General features: G+C 47.9%; 1 protein-coding gene across 6 annotated transcripts in view; it reads right to left on the bottom strand.

Moving 5' to 3' along the window:
- ZNF608 (zinc finger protein 608) overlaps positions 1-17,841 on the bottom strand; it is an 87,827-nt gene that overhangs the window by 48,927 nt on the left and 21,059 nt on the right. The window contains exon 1 of one of the 6 annotated variants that reach the window (XM_058677332.1): positions 9,792-9,932. The exons of 4 other annotated variants lie outside the window; for them this stretch is intronic. In XM_058677332.1, the coding sequence (XP_058533315.1) occupies positions 9,792-9,848 (57 nt within the window). In that variant the 5' untranslated portion in view covers positions 9,849-9,932. Of the gene's footprint in view, positions 1-4,572; positions 4,672-9,791; positions 9,933-17,841 lie in introns of those variants that run through there. One more of the 6 variants, XM_058677333.1, reaches the window with a different exon arrangement.

Here is a 17,841-nt window from a genome sequence, read left to right as displayed (position 1 = left end):
CCATCAATGACCCTGACTCAAGGCCTGGCACACAACAGCACTCTGTCTACTGCAGCCAGTATCATGATCACAAATGCACCTAAGGCCGAATGCTAGGATCTGCTCCACCCAATGGAGACTGGTCTGTTTTAGGGATGGTTCCATGCCACAGCTCTTTACTGTCATCTTGGTGGGTCACTGATGTGTCTTATGAGAACGCCAAAGATGAAAACAGAAAAGCAAAATTCTGCAGTGGGAGGAAAAGAATGGGAGGAAGGCCCCCTAAGACTAGCAGCTGGGATGGCAGCCTGTCAAGTCCAGCCGCGTGGCAGGCTCACGTTGTTATTTTTGCTTGATTATTCCCAGGTGCTGTGCACGCTGTGCAGTAGCCCAACTATTTATCACGTCCTGGAGTCAAGGGCTGTGGGCCGGGACATGCAGCACAGCGCAGGCAAACAGCCGCACTTAGTGACGGACAGGGGCGGGGGTGGGGGGAGAGTGCTGGACAGCTCCACTCACCTTGTCAGCCTCCAAGGCCGCACTGGAGTAGGTGGGAGTGGTGGGAGTGGGGTGCAATTTCCAGATGCTCTGGGGATAAGGGAACTGACAGCAAAGGAGGAGGGGCCGCCAGGGTAAGGTGAGGCTCCCTCCCAGCCTCATTCCAACAGACATAATATGGATGCTCCTCTTGGCACAGGGACTCCACAGGGAGCACTCAGGGTTGACGCCCTCTGAGGGCCACAAATCTCACACCCACCCTGCCACTGACCCTTGAATCGGAGGGGTCTCTAGCTCCCCACAGCCGAGAGGGAGGATGGGGTGACAGGGTGCAGAGGGGGCCAGGTCATGGGGATCAGAGTCCATGTTTTTATAGACAAGGAACTGCACTGCCAGGGCTGGAGAAAGGACAGCTCTTCACAAGTGAACCCCGCACACACGCCTGTTCTGCATTTTAACCATTTCTGCTGCTGCATGGCACTAATTCACAAGAAAAGCCAAGGCCAGCTTAAAAGATACTTTCCCCCAGAACTCAGCAAAGCTGAAAGCCCATGCCTGCTGGGGAGACGTTCCTAATTCTGTCTCTGGTGGACACTTTTCCTTTAGGAACCAGGGAATAAGCAACCGATACATTACAGCTTGCCATGTGAGCAATCAGCACAACGCGATCCCAACAGGGAGTTGAGGCACTAGTTCTTCTCCTGTGCCTGTTAACTCTCCAGCATGTCCACTGTGTTGAGACAGGAATGGGATACTTCAGTGGATGGATAATTCATCCAAGGAGCTGAACACGAGGTGCTGCGATTCCAAACTCTGTGGGCTTTCCCAAAGACAGACCTGAACAGAGTGCCTGCCTCGAGGAATGTCAGCTGTTGAGTGCAGGTAACATCAACCCTGCCTTCTCACATGCTTGTGGAGAAAGAGAAGGATGGCACACAAAAGAGAAGCTTGGTCATCAAAAGGGTCACTTTTGAACCCGCACTTGTCTACATCTGAAACAGGCTACAAGATGCAAAGAAAGTTTCCTGCAGAGGTTGGCTCTGCCCTCCCCAGGGGCTGCAACAGCAGCTCTCAGTACTGCAAGCGAAGTCCAGGAGCTTGAACAAGCGCCTTGGCATTACAAGCTGAGCTTCTACCTGCGGCACAGCCACCTCCTCTGGGTGCCAGTTCGTCATATCCTGGCTGTTGCACTTCCCATCCAGCTTCCTGCTTGGGCCCCTGAACACATGTGAGAGACACTGAAGAAGCTCCTGGCTCCTGACTTCAGATCAGCCCATCTCTGGCAGTTGCAGCCATTTGAGGAGTGAACCAGAGAACGGAAGGTCTCTCTGTGTAATTCTCTTTAAAATAAAAATAAACCTTTAAATAAAACCCCAAACACTCAAACCAAAGCTGCCATTCGCATCTGTTGACAGTGGTTATTTTAATCATCCAAGTCTAGCAGCCATAACTCGGGACACACTGTGAACTACATCTACTGATTTCCAGCTTCTTGTTACCAGTTTTGAAACCTGACACAGTCCTCAAAGAAAAAACACCGACACCCAGCAGCTGCCCAGGAAGGGCTGCACCCAAGGACAAGCCCAGGGCATCCCTGGGGTCAGCAGGACCAAGCAGATGCTTCTACTTGCAGCCAGAACCCTGGCCTTGTAGAATGCCAATAACAGGGGTCTGAAAGGTGTTGCTTTGCGGACTGAGTCACCCCAGAATAGCTGGCTCCTGTGTGGATCACAAAGCAGAGGAACACAGGGTCTATATACATGTGTCACAGAGTCACACGACTACCCGGAGCTTCACGCTCCAGCCACCTACAGGGTCCTGAGCACATGCAGACAGCTCCTTGAAACCTCTGTATGGGCTGGCTTCACTGCGGCTTTGCCTGGAAGCCAGACCCCCTCACCTGCACAGCCACGGGGCTGGGGCCACAGTGACACAGCCCTGGGGACCCGAGGACTCATCCGTCCACTAGACCCCCACCAGCTGTCATCCACTTAGCCTCATCTGTATTCTTGAAAAAGCACCTGTCCCACTGCCAGACACTTCACCTGTGCCGAAAGTGCCACTGGCATCTCTCCCTGGGCAGAGCTGGGCGTGCTGTGAACAGCAGCAGTGATGGCCAGTGTTCTCCCGAGTCACGCGTAAGCGTCCTCTGACTTCCTCTCCTCTTTCCAAAGACACAGAAAGGACAAGCTGCCAGCACAGGCGACCATGGGAAAGGTACCAGAAAAGCCAAGTTCTTGGGCTGATTCTTCCACCCGTTCTTTTGCTTATGCAAAGCTAAATTCTCACCACACACAAATTCTTTCTCAATTAGACTTTGTTCCCAGTGCTCTCAGGAGACACACACACACACAGCTCAGTGGAACATGGGTGTGCAAATCAATTTCCCAACGTTTACATGAACAATGTCCGTCTTAGCAGACATAGGCCGGCCAGGTTAAGACTCATAATTTTTAATCAGAAACTGAAAGAACTCAGGAGATGCTGCAGGTTCTGTCATCCTTCCGGCACAGGCGTGGCTTTAAGAAGGAAGAGAAGAGAAGGGGAAAAGAGGGGGAAAGCCTGTTTGAGAACAATCACCTCATTTTGCTCTCTGCTAACAGCAACTCTTTTCTTTGCCTGATGTGAGGAACTCTCACCTGCAGCCACTTCTAAATTATTTTCAACTAAAATTTTTTAGATTATTTATTTATTTCAAAGACAGAACATCAGAAAGGGACAGGGAAAGGCAGGGCTCTCCCATCCGAATAGACACAATGGCTGGGTCAGATGGAAACCAGGAGCCAGGAACTCCATCCTGTCTCCGTCACGGGTGGCAGGTGCTCAGGTACTTGGGTCAGCATCCACTGTCCTCCCAGGTACAAGACACAGCAGCCAGGACATGAACTTGTACCCTGCTGTGGTACACAGGTGCACCTGCTCCTTGGCTCTGCTTCTAAGATGAAACCTATCACTAGGACTCAAATCCTCAAGTTAAAAAATCATCCTTGCCTTTTCCAGAGCTAGAGTTGGAATGACTGGGTCTTTAATGCATCTTGAATGTGGGGATGGGGTTAGGCCTGTGTACATACGATAACACTGTATAAACACATGTGTACAGCATGCATGACCAGGGCTGGGCAAGGGTCCACGAGTTACTCACTGCCCCTTCCATCTCTGGGACAAACTATGGAGAGCTTTCCCAGTGGTGAAACCATCATTCAAAGAGAGAGGGGGTGTTTCTGGTCTGTATCTGGGAAGCAGGACAAGTGCATGATAGAGCCTCTTGGACGTGAGTTAAGATCTACAATAGCAGTGATAAGTATTGGCAGGGAGGATGGAGAATGGGACCAGGACAGTCCTAGGGCAGGAAGTCCAAACCCCTCTTCCTCCTAAGGCTCGCTCAGGACACTGAGGAAGGCAGCCTCTGGCCCCCTTCCTCAGCCGCTGAGCCTCAAGCCCCTCTTGGCCGCGTGGGAGGCCAGACTACAGTTCCGGGCTCCTGGCTTCGGCCGGCCCAGCCCTGCCTGCTGTAGGCATTTGGGGAATAAACCACAAGTAACACAATCTCGCTCTCTCTGTGACTGTGCTATCTGAGTAGATGAAATACATACACATTTTTTAAAAAGAAGCAAGGCAAGGAAGGAAGCTAGAGGCTGTCTCAGAGAAGCCTGCCAAGCCTTCCACCAGGTTCTTAGCCACATCCCAGTTTCGTACAAATGACTGCTTCGGTGCCCTTCCTGGGGGGCAGGGCAGATCTTCACAGCTGATGGGCCGGGCTAGGGGCGGGGAAGCCTCTCAAAGATGCTCTCTCCATGACAACGGGCAAAAGGACCAAGACACCATTCCGCATTTTACAACCTTGGTGCTGCCAGGGACTCAATGTGACATTTTGTTTAAACCTGTTCAACAGAAAGATGCCAAGCTGTTCCACTTTAGAATCCAAGCAGACAAATACCAAGGTTCAGGGAAGTAGATATGTCATTGAACCTCATCACTGCCACCTTTCCTGCTGTGGCCACCTCAGCACCACATCTGTGGGACAAGGAGACCACACACTGATCAGGAGCCCGCCCCACCCCCCCCTTTAAAGGTCACAGTAAAAAGCTGCCTCACTCTTGGGGATGTCATTTCCTCTGCCAACAAATTTTTGCCAGGAGCCACCATGTACCAAGCATTGTTCCAGGAGTCCTCTGGGAACCCGCAGGCTGGCAGGGAATGGGCAGCAGCCACAGTATTAAGAATAGTCAGGGCTGAGACAGTTAAGCCCGGGGCATTGTGGGAGCAACAGGGGGTGGGGCAAGCAGACCCCTGCAGACAGTGAACAAGAGCCTGGAGAAGAGGATCGCTGTGGAAGCCACTACCAAGGCAGAGCCTGGAGCGGTGGCTTGCCGTGTGGCATCAGGGGAGCAGGGCTCCACAGGCTGGGGGGTTGGGGAGGGCCGGGCAGACCTGTTTCAGTTGGTGACTGGGTTGCTTCCTGAGATGGGAGACACAGAGGCACACCTGGGGGCAATGTCGTGTCAGGCAAATGGCTAGGACTTAGGGAACTCAGGGGAGCAACCTAGGCTGTGACAGGGTCATGCGGTCAATGGAGGAGGCGAGATGGCTGAAGGAAAATCAGAGGGCAGAATGTGGTAGAGTGGCTGGTGCGGTTAGGCACACCAGGAGGGATCAAGAGCGAGGGGAAAAAGCACTAGGATTAGAGAAGTTGGGGTGGCATCCAACCCCACCATGAGCAGGGGAGCGCAGACAGTGCCACCCTTAGACGGCCATCATGGGCTCCCTTCCCAGCTTTCCTCCCGTAGCAGCAGAACAAGGCTGCCAATTTCCAGAATTCCCTGTACGGTCACCTAACAGCACCTATGCCCACCTGGAACTTTCTTGATCTAGGTGAAGAGACAACTCAACATGTCCAGCAGTCTCCTTTCTCCTTAGATGATCATGATTTTTGAGAACTCAGACCCCATCCCAAAATACCATTTCCTATCATCTTTATGTGTCCTGGGCAGCTGAGAAAATGATGTGGCCTTAACTTCAGGAAGCTGAACCCCAAAACTCACGTCCTGACCAGACCAAGGCACCTCCACTCTAAATGTTACTATCATGCCGCAGTGATAAGCTCTCCATGCTCTATTCATGTATTTCAATTTTCTGTTCCTGAAAGCCAGTGTTGTAATAAAGCAGGTTAATGTGGCTCTTGTGACACCAGCATCTAGCTCCTTGTTCAAGTGCCTGGGAAGGCAGCAGCAGATAGCCAAATGCTTGGGCCTTGGCGCCTTACTCGCCTGGCCAAATTCCAGACATTGTGATATATATGGGGAGTGAATCGGCAGATGGAGATCTTTTTCTGCAACTCTGCTTTTCCAATAACGAAAGAAAATCATTTTTTAAAAATTTATAATAAAAATAAATTATTGGTCTTGGTTGTGAAACAACACAGCAAGCTGCCCATAATATTGTCATCCCATAGGAGTGCCAGTTGGATTCCTGGATGCTCTAATTCTGACCTGGTTTCCTGCTACTGTGCCTTGGAATACAACGGAAGATGACCCAAGTACTCTGGCCCCTGTCACTCATATGGAAACTATGTGGAGTTCTTGGCTCCTGACTTCAGCCTGGTTTTTCCAGTTACTGCAACCATTTAAGAAATGAACCAGTAGATAAAATATTCTGCCCCCCTTTCTCTTTGTTCAAATAAATCTTTCAGAAAAATGAGAATTCTTGTTCCTTGGGTAGGGTGTTCCTAGATCACCCACTGGGCCAAAACTGACCCACCCCAGTTTTCCTATGACGGATAAGCCAAGCAGATATTTCACAGCTAGACTTCTACCATCAAATAACAACAGCAAACACTTTGAATTCAAACTCAGAGAAATGTTACCCACTCTCACAAAAAGAATTTCATGTTTTTCATTACTACACTTGAACTACCAAAAACTGTGCTCAATTATTGCTACTGGATTTTAAGTTAAAAACAAACAAAGAATACAAATCTGTGGGAGGTGTTTTGTCTATTGCTATATAAATAAATAACTACTTAACACCCAGTCTGCCTCCTGGCCGGAAAAGCCTAAAATCTTTGCTGGGAGTTGTGTACACCAAGTCTGCCACCTGCCACCTGAAAAGCTGGGGAGCTAGTTAGTGAGGAACACAGCGCCTGGGTCTTCAACAGCTCACTCAGCAAGCAGAGTTCAGCATATGCTGGTGCGAGGAGGGAAGGGGCAGGGGTACTGGAAGAGGACACAAAGCAAGGGCAAAGGACGCATGGTGAGGGACAAGGGTCAGGAACAAGAAGTAAACGCCCTGGGTCTCCACTCACAACACCAGTAGCCCACACGGGCACCAGCTGGAGTCGCAGCTGCTCCACTTCTGATGCACATCCCTGCTAAGGGCCAGAAAAAGCGGCACCCTTGCGGGAGTCCGGGAAGAGGCTCCTGGCTCCCAGCTTCAGATCAGATCAGATCAGTTCCAGCCAGTGTGTCCATTTGGGGAGTGAATCAGCAAATGAAAGACCTTTTCTCTATCTCTCCTTTGCTCTCTGTTAAATCTGCATTTCAAATAAAATGCAATGAAAGGAAAAAGAGAGAAAAAAAGCCATATGCCCAGTACCTTTTAGCTCTCAATAAAACCTGTGGTCACCCAGTAAACACAGGCAGCTGTTGTATTCCTTGAGCAACTCTACTGTGCAATTTGGTGTGTTCAGCCAATCCAGTGATAACCCAGGCAGGTAAGATCCCTCCCTCCACAGAGCTCCCAGACCAGTGAATTGAAAAAACAAACATCCTTGTCAGTAAGCTACACCTCTCTGAAAGCAGCAGAGCAAATGTGAGCGTGTTGTATCACTGCAATGTGACTTGGGAAACATTTAATCTTGAAAACCAGGATATTCCACCACAAGTGAATGAACCTCTGTACCCAAATACATTTTGTTGGAGATTGGAAATGAATCCAGTCATTCCCAACAGCAGCGTTATTTAATCTCAACATGTACTCAAGGATGGAGAGCTAACAACACCTGAGCTAGGATGATCACATGCCATGGGACCCAGACACATTTCTGGACTGGGTATTATGGGCATAAGGGTGTAATTGTAATCTCTGTCTCCCATCACTTCTATTGTCTTGAAAATCAACTTCTAAACCTCAGACCGCTGGCCTACAGGGTGAAAAGCAGGATTTTTTTTCCCCCAAGATTTACTTCTCTTGAAAAGGCAGATTTTACAGAGAAGGAGAAACAAAAAGTTCTTCCATCTGCTGGTTCACTTTCCCAATGGCTGCAACAGTCAGAGCTGAGCCTATCCAAAGCCAGGAGCCAGGAGTTTCTTCTGGGTCTTCCATGTGGGTGCAGGGTCCCAAGGTTTTGGGCCATCTTCCACTGTTTTCCCAGGTCACAAGCAGGGAGTTGGATGTGGGAAGTGGAGCAGCCAGGACACGAACCTGCACCCATATGGGATAACGGTGTTTACAGGTAAAGGATAAGCCAATGAAGCCATGGCGTCAGCCCCCAAAGCATGCTTATTTTTGTCACAGTGGTAATATACTTCAAAAACTGGACAGATAACATGTGTATATAGTATTTTTAAAGAATGCACTACAGATGGTATAAAAATCTTTTAAGAATATGTCCATTGGATCTATTTGTAACATTATCATCCAGCCCTGACATATGCATACATATTTTATTTCATGAAGTACCCCATATGTTTTAATGCATTTTTCATAGCTTATAGCTATGTTGGAAACTACAATATAGTTGTTGTACACAGAAAATTAAAGGAGCACCTATTTAAAAATCGCTAAACAACTATCTTCTGTATGGTACGCATGGGTTTCCTTTCCGTGTATTAAATTCTAATAACTATAGCCTTAACACTTCACACTTAAACAACAAAATGTGGTGGGGCCAGCATTGTGGCAAAGCAGGAAGGCCATTGCCCATGATGTAGGCATCTGTTAAGGGTATTGGTTCAAGTTCATGCTTCTCCACTTCCAAAGGACCTCCCTTTCCTGCTATTGGGCCTGGGACAGCAGTAGAGGATGGCCCAATTGCTAAAGTGTGGCTGGAGACAGAAGATCTGTGTGTCTCTCTCTGCACCTCTGTCTCTCTCTCTGTAACTCAAATACATTTTAAAATGCATTTTCTTTAAAGAGGGGCATCAACTTCAACTGAAAATCATTTTAAGATAGGCAACCGACTTTAAAACCTCTTGTTTATGAATGCTCACACTTAATAAAACTAGCATTCTTTCACCATGATGTTAATTTTAATTAGAACCCTAAAGAGTATGTGACAAATGGAGACCTGCTACTGAGGAAGTAAAGAAACAAACATGACACCTAGAATGAAGGACACAAACCCACAGCAGCACTGAGACCCTGCGTGACTTGTCCTTGGTTTGGTGGTACAGGTGAAATATTTTCTGGTGGCCTTGATGGCATTCTTGTGTGCTGGGGTCTGGTGACTCATTAAACTGTGACCATTTATTAACAAAAGCTTCACTTCCAACCTTTGCTACAGAACAGAATATAAAGGTTGTAAATTTTATAAAATAGTTAACCTCTAATACTCTTAAAAAAATCATATAAACTTCTCTTTAGGCCATGTCCTTTTAAAATCCCATTTAAAATTGATTTCTTGCCATCAGACAAATAATTTTGATTGAAACATTTCTTTGAAACCTGTTTCACCAATGAAGTGAAGGATAACATAAGCCAACAGGCTTTGAGCGGGACAGGTGTTACGGCCCAACAGGTACAAAACAGTTTGAGACACCCTCAAATCTCCTTTATTGGGAGTGTCTGGGTTCAAGTCCCACCTCTGCTTCCAATTCCAGCTTCCTGCTAATGCACACCTTGAGAGGCACGGTGACCCCTGTGCTCATGTGCCTGCTACAAAACAGACCAAGCCGGAGCTCTGGGTTCCTGGCTTCAGGCGGCCCCACCCCAGCTGGGGAGCAACCAAGGGGGAACTCACTCTCTCTGCACATATCTTCTAACACCGCCTTACCAATGAAAACACATTTACTTGTCCAAAGTGCTATGACCGTCCCTAGTGCAACCATTTTGCAAGGATGCAAAACTAAAGAGCAGCACAACAACTTCCACAGTAGACAAGCCTTGCTTGCAATTTCAGATGGGAGAGGTCAGCTCAAGGTCAGAGGAGCTGGTAACCAAAATAAAAGGGCCCCAGACTATTAATGCTGGTGGCCTCAAAGCCCACCATGCATGTGCAACGTGGCTCCTTCTCTGCCTTGGGCACATGAGGGACCCGGAGTGTGACTGCAGCCAGCCTAGTGTCCCCACGGGCAGCAACGGAGGACAGTAGCTGTTACCTCTTGCTCTTGGGAGACCCTGCTGCTCTCTCTTGCCCATGTGTGAATCGAGGTCATGCCCTGATGCACCAGCTCAGCACCCACTGTGACAAAGCAGCTCACAGCTGCACAGTTCTAGAAGGCCTGTCCCCGCCATGTCACAATCTGAGCACAGACCCACATTCTGGGAACCGAGAACTTCCTCCCCATATTCACCTGGGACTCAAGAGCAGGAGCAGCCAAGCAGAACCTCCTCGTCTGGACAGCAGGAACGCTTCCTCTCTCATCACTCTCCCACTGCCTCGTTACAGGGAATAAGACAAATGCTCTCGCCCATGCACCACAGAGTCTTCATATTTTGCCAAACAGAAATGAAAAATAAACCTAATGTAAGCTGCCACAGGTTCATGAAACGCCCCTGGCACTTCCATCAAAGTCTGTAGGCATGTACGGACTCTTTGAAGACGTGGAGCTGCAGTTGATCAAGCATGATTTATAAGCAGTGCTGATTGAGCTGGTAGATAACACTGCTGTCTAATCATTAGTAGTCAGACAACAGCCATGTGAACACATCAATTATGGGCCACTGCCAAACGCCCTTGAGATCTTGGAGATTAACAGCCAATCCTCTGTTTTACAAGCTCACATCAAAAAGAATATTAATAAGAGGAGGGGCAATGTGAAAGCTTGTCAGAGTAATTCAGCCACTAAAACAAGGCATTTTCTCTCTCTCTCTCTCCTCTGTTGAATTGGCCCAAAAGAGGAAGCTGGCATCAGATACAAAGTGCAAAGCTGCCAATTTCTTCGAAAATGTTTTTCAGCAACATATGGGAATTCGTAAGGGTCTCACAACTGCCACTTGGTGAATAAAGGGAGGCAAGACTTCTCCATGTCCCTTTTAGAATGCTGTGATGAAGGAAATGGAGTCATTATCGATTTGCCTTTAACAGGCCCAGCAGAAATATCTCTACCCACAAAATCAGAAATTTTGTAAGATCTCACAGACAGTCCATTTCTCATATTTCTGTCATCCATCCACTAAAATTTAATTAAGAGAGAATACTGGTATGAATTCACACATTAATGAACTGCTTCAAATGAGCCTGGTTCTTCCGACCACAGGAAAAAAAATCAAAATATGCGCCGAGTCCTTAAATCTCCTCATTCCAACTATCTCGGGAAGACAGACATAAATCCCAGTGGATATTTCCACCATTAGAATTAAACCAGCTCTTGGGGCCCGGCGGCGTGGCCTAGCGGCTAAAGTCCTCGCCTTGAACGCCCCGGGATCCCATATGGGCGCCGGTTCTAATCCCGGCTGCTCCACTTCCCATCCAGCTCCCTGCTTGTGGTCTGGGAAAGCAGTTGAGGACGGCCCAAAGCATTGGGACCCTGCACCCGCGTGGGAGACCTGGAGGAGGTTCCTGGTTCCCAGCTTCGGATCGGCACGCATCGGCCCGTTGCGGTTCACTTGGGGAGTGAATCATCGGACGGAAGATCTTCCTCTCTGTCTCTCCTCCATCTGACTTTGTAATAAAATAAATAAAATCTTTAAAAAAAAAAAAAGAATTAAACCAGCTCCCCCCACCCATATAGAGAAAGCATGTGCAGCAATGGCTGCCACAAGCACAGCCCTCATTTCCCCTCTATCCGTATTTAACATACACACCACTGAAGACTGCCATGTTTCTGTAAATGATAGGATTAAAGCAAACAATAGCATAGTGGGGGTTCCCAGTGGTGCCTACCTCCCCCAGAAGCACAGAAGCCACACCACGAAATGCAGAGAAGCCCCAAGTTTCCTGCTACTGGCAGAAGCGTCTGCGTTGCTGTTCGCAACACTCTCCATGTTGCCAAAGGGACTTGCTGTCAATTCATTTATCATTCTTCAGGGCAAAATCAACAGGAGGTGGTGGGAAAAAACATTTGGGAAGGGGGTGGTTGGCCCCTCAGTCAATCACTTAATTCAAGCGCATGTCGACAAGCAAATGCCCAACCAGACTCTTTACTTGGGGTGGAGCCTGGGGGGGCGTTGTAATTACAGACTCAAAGGTTCACTTTGGTGCCCTTTTCTTTATTCACCTGACCTCCATACTGAAACTGTTGATGGGGAAGGCATTGACTCTGGTCCATGGATGGTCAGCAATCTAACTTAACATGGTAGTCCTATACCACAAGGAGTAAGAAACGACCACGTGGCAAACACTAGGGCAGGAGCTGTGCTTTTTCACTTGCGTGCAATACTCATTCGGCATGTGCTAGACAAAGGCACAGCACCTAAACCATTCTCCACCTCGGTTTCTGCACCTGTAAAGCACAACAGGAAACGGCTCCTGGAGGACCTGGGAAGTGCGCTCAATCCCACAAACACTAGGTGTTCATCACTGTGTCTTGGGTATTAAAACGGAAATAGTCTTTTGAGTAGGTAATTGGAACGGGGTGGGGGTGAGGAGTCTTGCCAGGGTTGAAGGAACAGTATCTGCTGGCTTTGAGAAGCCCACTCCAACAGGTGTCAGCCCATTCACAAAGGCCACGTCATCCACTATATTTGCTTTTGAGCCTTCTCTTCTCTACCACTTGTCCGACTACAACTCTGGATGTCAAGAGAAACCCACAGCTCAACAGAGGCTCCGTGAGCCACACAAGCGGGCCGTAGTCACACGCAACACAGGATTCACTCAGGTGAAACCAACTTTCACAGCAAACCCACCTCCTTGCCACCTACGGAATGTGTTCTGGCCAGGAGTACCTCTTGGAAAAATGCATTTTTAATAACACGTTGAGTTTAACGGGCAACTTCAAGGTAAAAAATCAAACCACTGTTCTTTTTCACAACAGTTACAGTCACTAATGACATAAGATTATCATCAATGATTAAACACCCACGATGGCAGAATGAGCTGTGCCTGAAGCTCTTATAGCAACTTGAGCAGAGATAAAGGGGCCCAAACCACCTCTCAGTCCCTAAGATCTTATACTCCAAACCCCTGAGCTGACAAATTAGATTGTTAAGTCAGTTTAAATGACTTTCCCAAGGTCACACCTAAGCTGTAAGTTTTTAATAAGACAATTTTACTCTTGAATCACAATTTTTTTTTTTGCTGAGCTCTCAGATATTTGTGAGTAACAATGAAATTCTCATGCCAAACTCTGCCAGCATAAAAGATGCCCCTGCAATGTGCCCATCTGACCCAGCAGTACCCTTCCAGGTGAACCACCTGCATCCATTCTGTAAAATTCAACAGAATTGCTCAAGCAAACTCGGGAAAGCAGGTGCAATAACAATTACACAAACAACAGGATTATTTGAAAGAATTTTAAAAATCCCAAACACACAACAGCAAAAACCCCAGATAACTCTCAGTAATGTCTCTTGCCTGCAATCACAACCTAGACACCCAGAATAGCTCTCAAACCAAGCCACGGCTCCCCTGGGGACTTGCGTGGCTCATCTGTGCAAGTTCCTGTCGTTCTGGGAGGCTAGCGAGTCTTCAGAAGCACGTTTGTCGCCCATGACATCCCTAGCACTGGAGCTTCAAACCATTCATCTTTCCTGCGTGGCCTCCCATTTGCCAAAGTACATTAACTAGCCAACTGTAAAACACCTGAATCAAGCCACACTGAAAGCAATTCCCAAAGAGTTTTCTACTTAAAAAAAAAAAATGTTAAAAACAGACGAGGAGATTCTAATATCGTTTCCGGAAATCTACCCTTTGAGAAAGAGAGCAAGCACTCAGGTGAGGCCCTCAGGTGAGCTTTGTGCAGCTTCTACACCCACACCAAGCAGCAGGGAGAGAAGAAAAGTGCAGCAGCCGGGATACAAACAGGCGTCCACGTGGGATCACCAGCAGATGCAAGATGGAAATTTAGCCACCAGGCTATGGCGCCAGGGCCAGTATCTGCAGCCTCTACAGGCAGCGAGGAATTAATGGGGCCTAGGCACTTGAGGAAATGAAAGCCACCCGGCAGCCTCTGAGTGACTCACAGCACTCCAGGAAGGATCAACATCCACATTCAGGCTCCAAGACTCTGCATTCTCAAACATTATTTATACAGACGTGACCCCAAAAGCCAATAAAGTGAATAGTTGGAGGTCATACCTTCCAGCTGCAGGCCATAAAGATGGTGTCAGCGCCATCAAAACAAAACACAGGTTTTTAACACTTTTGGGGTAAGAAAATCTTCCTAAACCAATACCAAACCCGGTAACCACAAGAGGAGATAAACTCTAAAGGTAATCACAATTTAAGATACATGAACAAGGCAAAAAAAATTTAACATTTTTTAAACTGCATTAACATAATCAAAAGACAACGAAGACAGAGAAGAAAAAATTCACAAAACACATAACAAAATATTTATAAACCACACAAAAATGTAGCGTTTCGTTACTATTCACCCGAAAAATTGGGCCCAGGATCCCATACCCAGGTTCAAATTCTGGCTGTTCCACTTCCCTTCTAACTCCCTGCTAGTGGCCTGGGAAAGCAGTCAAGGATGGCCTAAAGCTTGATCCTGCACCCCTGTGGGAGACCTGGTAGAAATTTCTGGCTCCTGGCTTCAGCTCAACTCAGCTCCTGACATTGTGGCCACTTGTGTAGTGAACCAGCAGATGGAACATCTGTCTCTCCTCTCTGTAAATCTGACTTTCCAATAAAAATAAATCTTTAAAAAATACATTCACTCAAAAACTTTTAAAACAAGAAACTCTTTTCACTGGAAAATTAGTCTAAGGTGGTACATTAAAAATATCTAGGAAACCAAAGAATGGCTCATAAACAGGAAAAATACAAATTAAGATAATGGATTTCCTTCAGTTGGGCCCAGTAGAAAGCCAAAAGTGTTCAACACACAACGTGGAGCCACAGAAACAGAGCATTTCTCTCGTCCACTGCAGGAGACGCAAAGCCGCGCAGGTGGGAAGGTGACACCTGTGGACAGAGGGGTTCCCCAGAACGCATTCCATGGCGGAGGCCGCCAGGCGTCACAGAATCAAAACAGCAGAGCTTTCAAACTCACAGCATCCAAGGACAAAAAGAAAGCCTGGGGCATTCAAGAAGGGCTATTCCACAAACACAGTTAAGATGTGACACAACTTTTTTTAAAAAAAATTTTAAAGCCAATGACAATGTACAATCTCTGAGAGAGGCAGCCTGTAAGGTTGCCAGGGAGTATGGGGCAATTTCTGGGGTGCAATTGGGACAGGACTTTCCACGACCCAAAGCCTCACTTTCCACTTTCCAGCTTCTGCAGTCCTAGCATGGTCACAACAGCCCATACATGTAATGTGTGCACAACCAGGGATGCCAGGAGAGCAATCCCTCTGGGCAAAGTAACGCTCTCTTAATTAATGGCTTCCGAAGAGACACCAGACTGTCCACTCTCTGAACTTGACTCCTGAGGGTGAAATTAGACACAAACAACATGTGGGAAACACGGATGAACTCCCGTGACCTAAGTGAGGGAGCCGGAAGTGAGGTTCCCATGTGTCATGACCCTTCCAGAAACAGAGTTCCACAGCCTGTCCACTCTCTGAGAAATGTTCCCCAGGCTCTCCCACCTTTTCCGGTCTTCTTTGGTTCTTTTTTTTTTTTTTTTTTTTTTTTTTCTTAAGTCACAGAAAGACACCAGGGCGGAGGCAAGGTAGGTTAAGTCATCATTTGTGCTGCCGACGATACCAGTCTGGGCTGCTCCATTTCCCATCCAGCTCTCTGCTGAAGTGCCTGGGAGAGCAGCAGAAGACAGGTCAAGTGCTTGGAGCCCTGCACCCCTGAGGGAGTCCTCAATGGGGTTCCTGGCTCCTGGCTTCAGTCTGGCTGCTCGGGAAGTAAACCAGTGTTTCATCGTGTTTACATTATCTCTCTTCTCTCTTCCTCCATCCCTCCCTCCTTCCCTCTCTCCTCTCCGCATGATCTCTGTCACTCTTCCTTTCAAATAAATAAATCTTTTTAAAAAGAGATCAAGAACTCCCTTCCTCCTCCTGTATCCCCTACCAGAACACACAATTGGACACAGCTCTTTCTGAACTGGGAAGAGGCCCGGAATGAAGGAAAAAAATGAATGCTGAAGCGCTGCCTACAACATCCATTATTTTTTTTAAACCCCATATGGGCGCCGGTTCTAATCCCGGCTGCTCCACTTCCCATCCAGCTCCCTGCTTGTGGCCTGGGAAGGCAGGAGAGGACGGCCCAAAGCTTTGGGACCCTGCACCCGCGTGGGAGACCCGGAAGAGGTTCCTGGTCCCGGCATCGGATTGGCGTGTACCGGCCCGTTGCGGCTCACTTGGGGAGTGAAACATCGGATGGAAGATCTTCCTCTCTGTCTCTCCTCCTCTCTGTATATCCGGCTTTCCAATAATAATAAAATCTTAAAAATAAATAAATAAATAAACTGCAGCCAGCTTATAAAATAAAAAATAAAAAAAAAATAAACCCCTAACCTAGCACCAACACTGTGCACAAATGGTGCAAAAAAAAAAGACACCCCTTTTTATCACAAAGTCTATCATACAAACCAAACATCTTCAAATGTTCAAGAAAAGTGATTTCTACTGAAAAAAAAATCAAAATAAGTTTATCTTTTAATTTCATTTTTGCATGACGCAGTCCCTCTGCTACTTTTTTGTCCTGCTACAAAGGGAGGTCAGGTCCTGGCTGGCTGCACAAACCCCGCAGCTGCACCCTGGGCCAGGCCTCCCCAGCCCAGCACCCACCACTCCAAGGCATCGTGCCCACCCCTTCTGGGAAGATGGGCCTCAACGGACTTCTCCCCTATCATCATACAAATAGGCTACCAAGCGCCCCACTTTCTGAAATGATAATTTGATTCTTATTTCTGATGACTACAGTGCTCCTTACAAAACAAAAGCCTTAGACAGTTGGTTTTTCTTGCCTTCCACTGATGCTCCTGACATTCCAACATCCAGTCCTCATCCAAGACCTCGTCAAGGCTGGGTTTCATCTCAACCTTTGTGGCAGCCATGGACCCAGCTGCTCACACTCCCTTGCAGAAAATGTCTTCAGTTGCTTTCCAGAAAGAACAAACTTCCTCAGCAGCCACCATCCCAACGCTGCCCATTAGCCCAGCCCCCACACCTCCTCACATGTCCATGTCTTACAGAGCTGCCAGTTGCCCTACGCAAGCTGAACATCATCACTCAGCAAAAACGAGTCACAACTTTTGGTCCCACCTACCTCAACACAATCAAGCACTGTACTTAATTCTGAATTCAACCCCACACCCAAGTCCTGTCCGCATCATCTCACACCACGTGGTCCTTACCATCTCCATGGCCATCACCACCACCAAGACTGACCTAGGAAGCGCAGCGTGTCTTCCCAGGATGACTGTGAAATGCTCTGATTTCTCCTCCCCTTTTCTTACGTCTTTTCTCTTTTCAGAAAGAAAGCCAAGCACGTCACCTCCTTGCTTAGAAGTCTGAACCTGTGCCTTCCGGTCACATGTAAACCAAATGCAAACTCCTTCCCACAGCCCTACATGACCCGGCTGGAGTTCACTTCCCCGGTCGCCCTGGACATGGCCATGTTCCACATGTGTCACCTGAGTGGGCTCAACAGCAGGTGCAGTCACTCAAGAAGGAGAGCAGAAGGCACGACCTGAACAAAGTGCATGTCCGATCAGTCAGGATTCCAGGCTGCAGCCACCCCTGCCAGCGGAAGCTGCCGACTCAGCTGTCTCCTCGTATCAGGCTTGTACCTGACCCTGCTCTCCATCTTGTGACACGGCTTCACCACAGAGCTACAGCAGCCCCCACACTCCACCCTCTACCTTAGGGCAGTTTCTTAGCATCAAAGGCTCGAAAGAAACGTTAACAGAAGGTTCCCAAAAAGAAGACAGACCCAGGGCTGGCAAGGTGGCGTAGTGAGCAAAGCCTCCACCTGCGCTGCTGCATCCCATACTGACACTGGTTCGTGCTGCAGATGCTCTGTACTTTGGATCCGGCTCTCTGCTAATATACTTGAGGAAGCGACAGATGAGAGTCCAAGTGTTTAACTTTCTATCCACACAGGAGACACAGAAGAAGCTCTTGGCTCCTGGCTTCAGACCCACC

The sequence above is a fragment of the Ochotona princeps genome, chromosome 19 (genome assembly GCF_030435755.1).
Source record: "Ochotona princeps isolate mOchPri1 chromosome 19, mOchPri1.hap1, whole genome shotgun sequence".
NCBI lineage: Eukaryota > Metazoa > Chordata > Mammalia > Lagomorpha > Ochotonidae > Ochotona > Ochotona princeps.
This window is presented reverse-complemented; position numbering and strand designations above follow the sequence as displayed.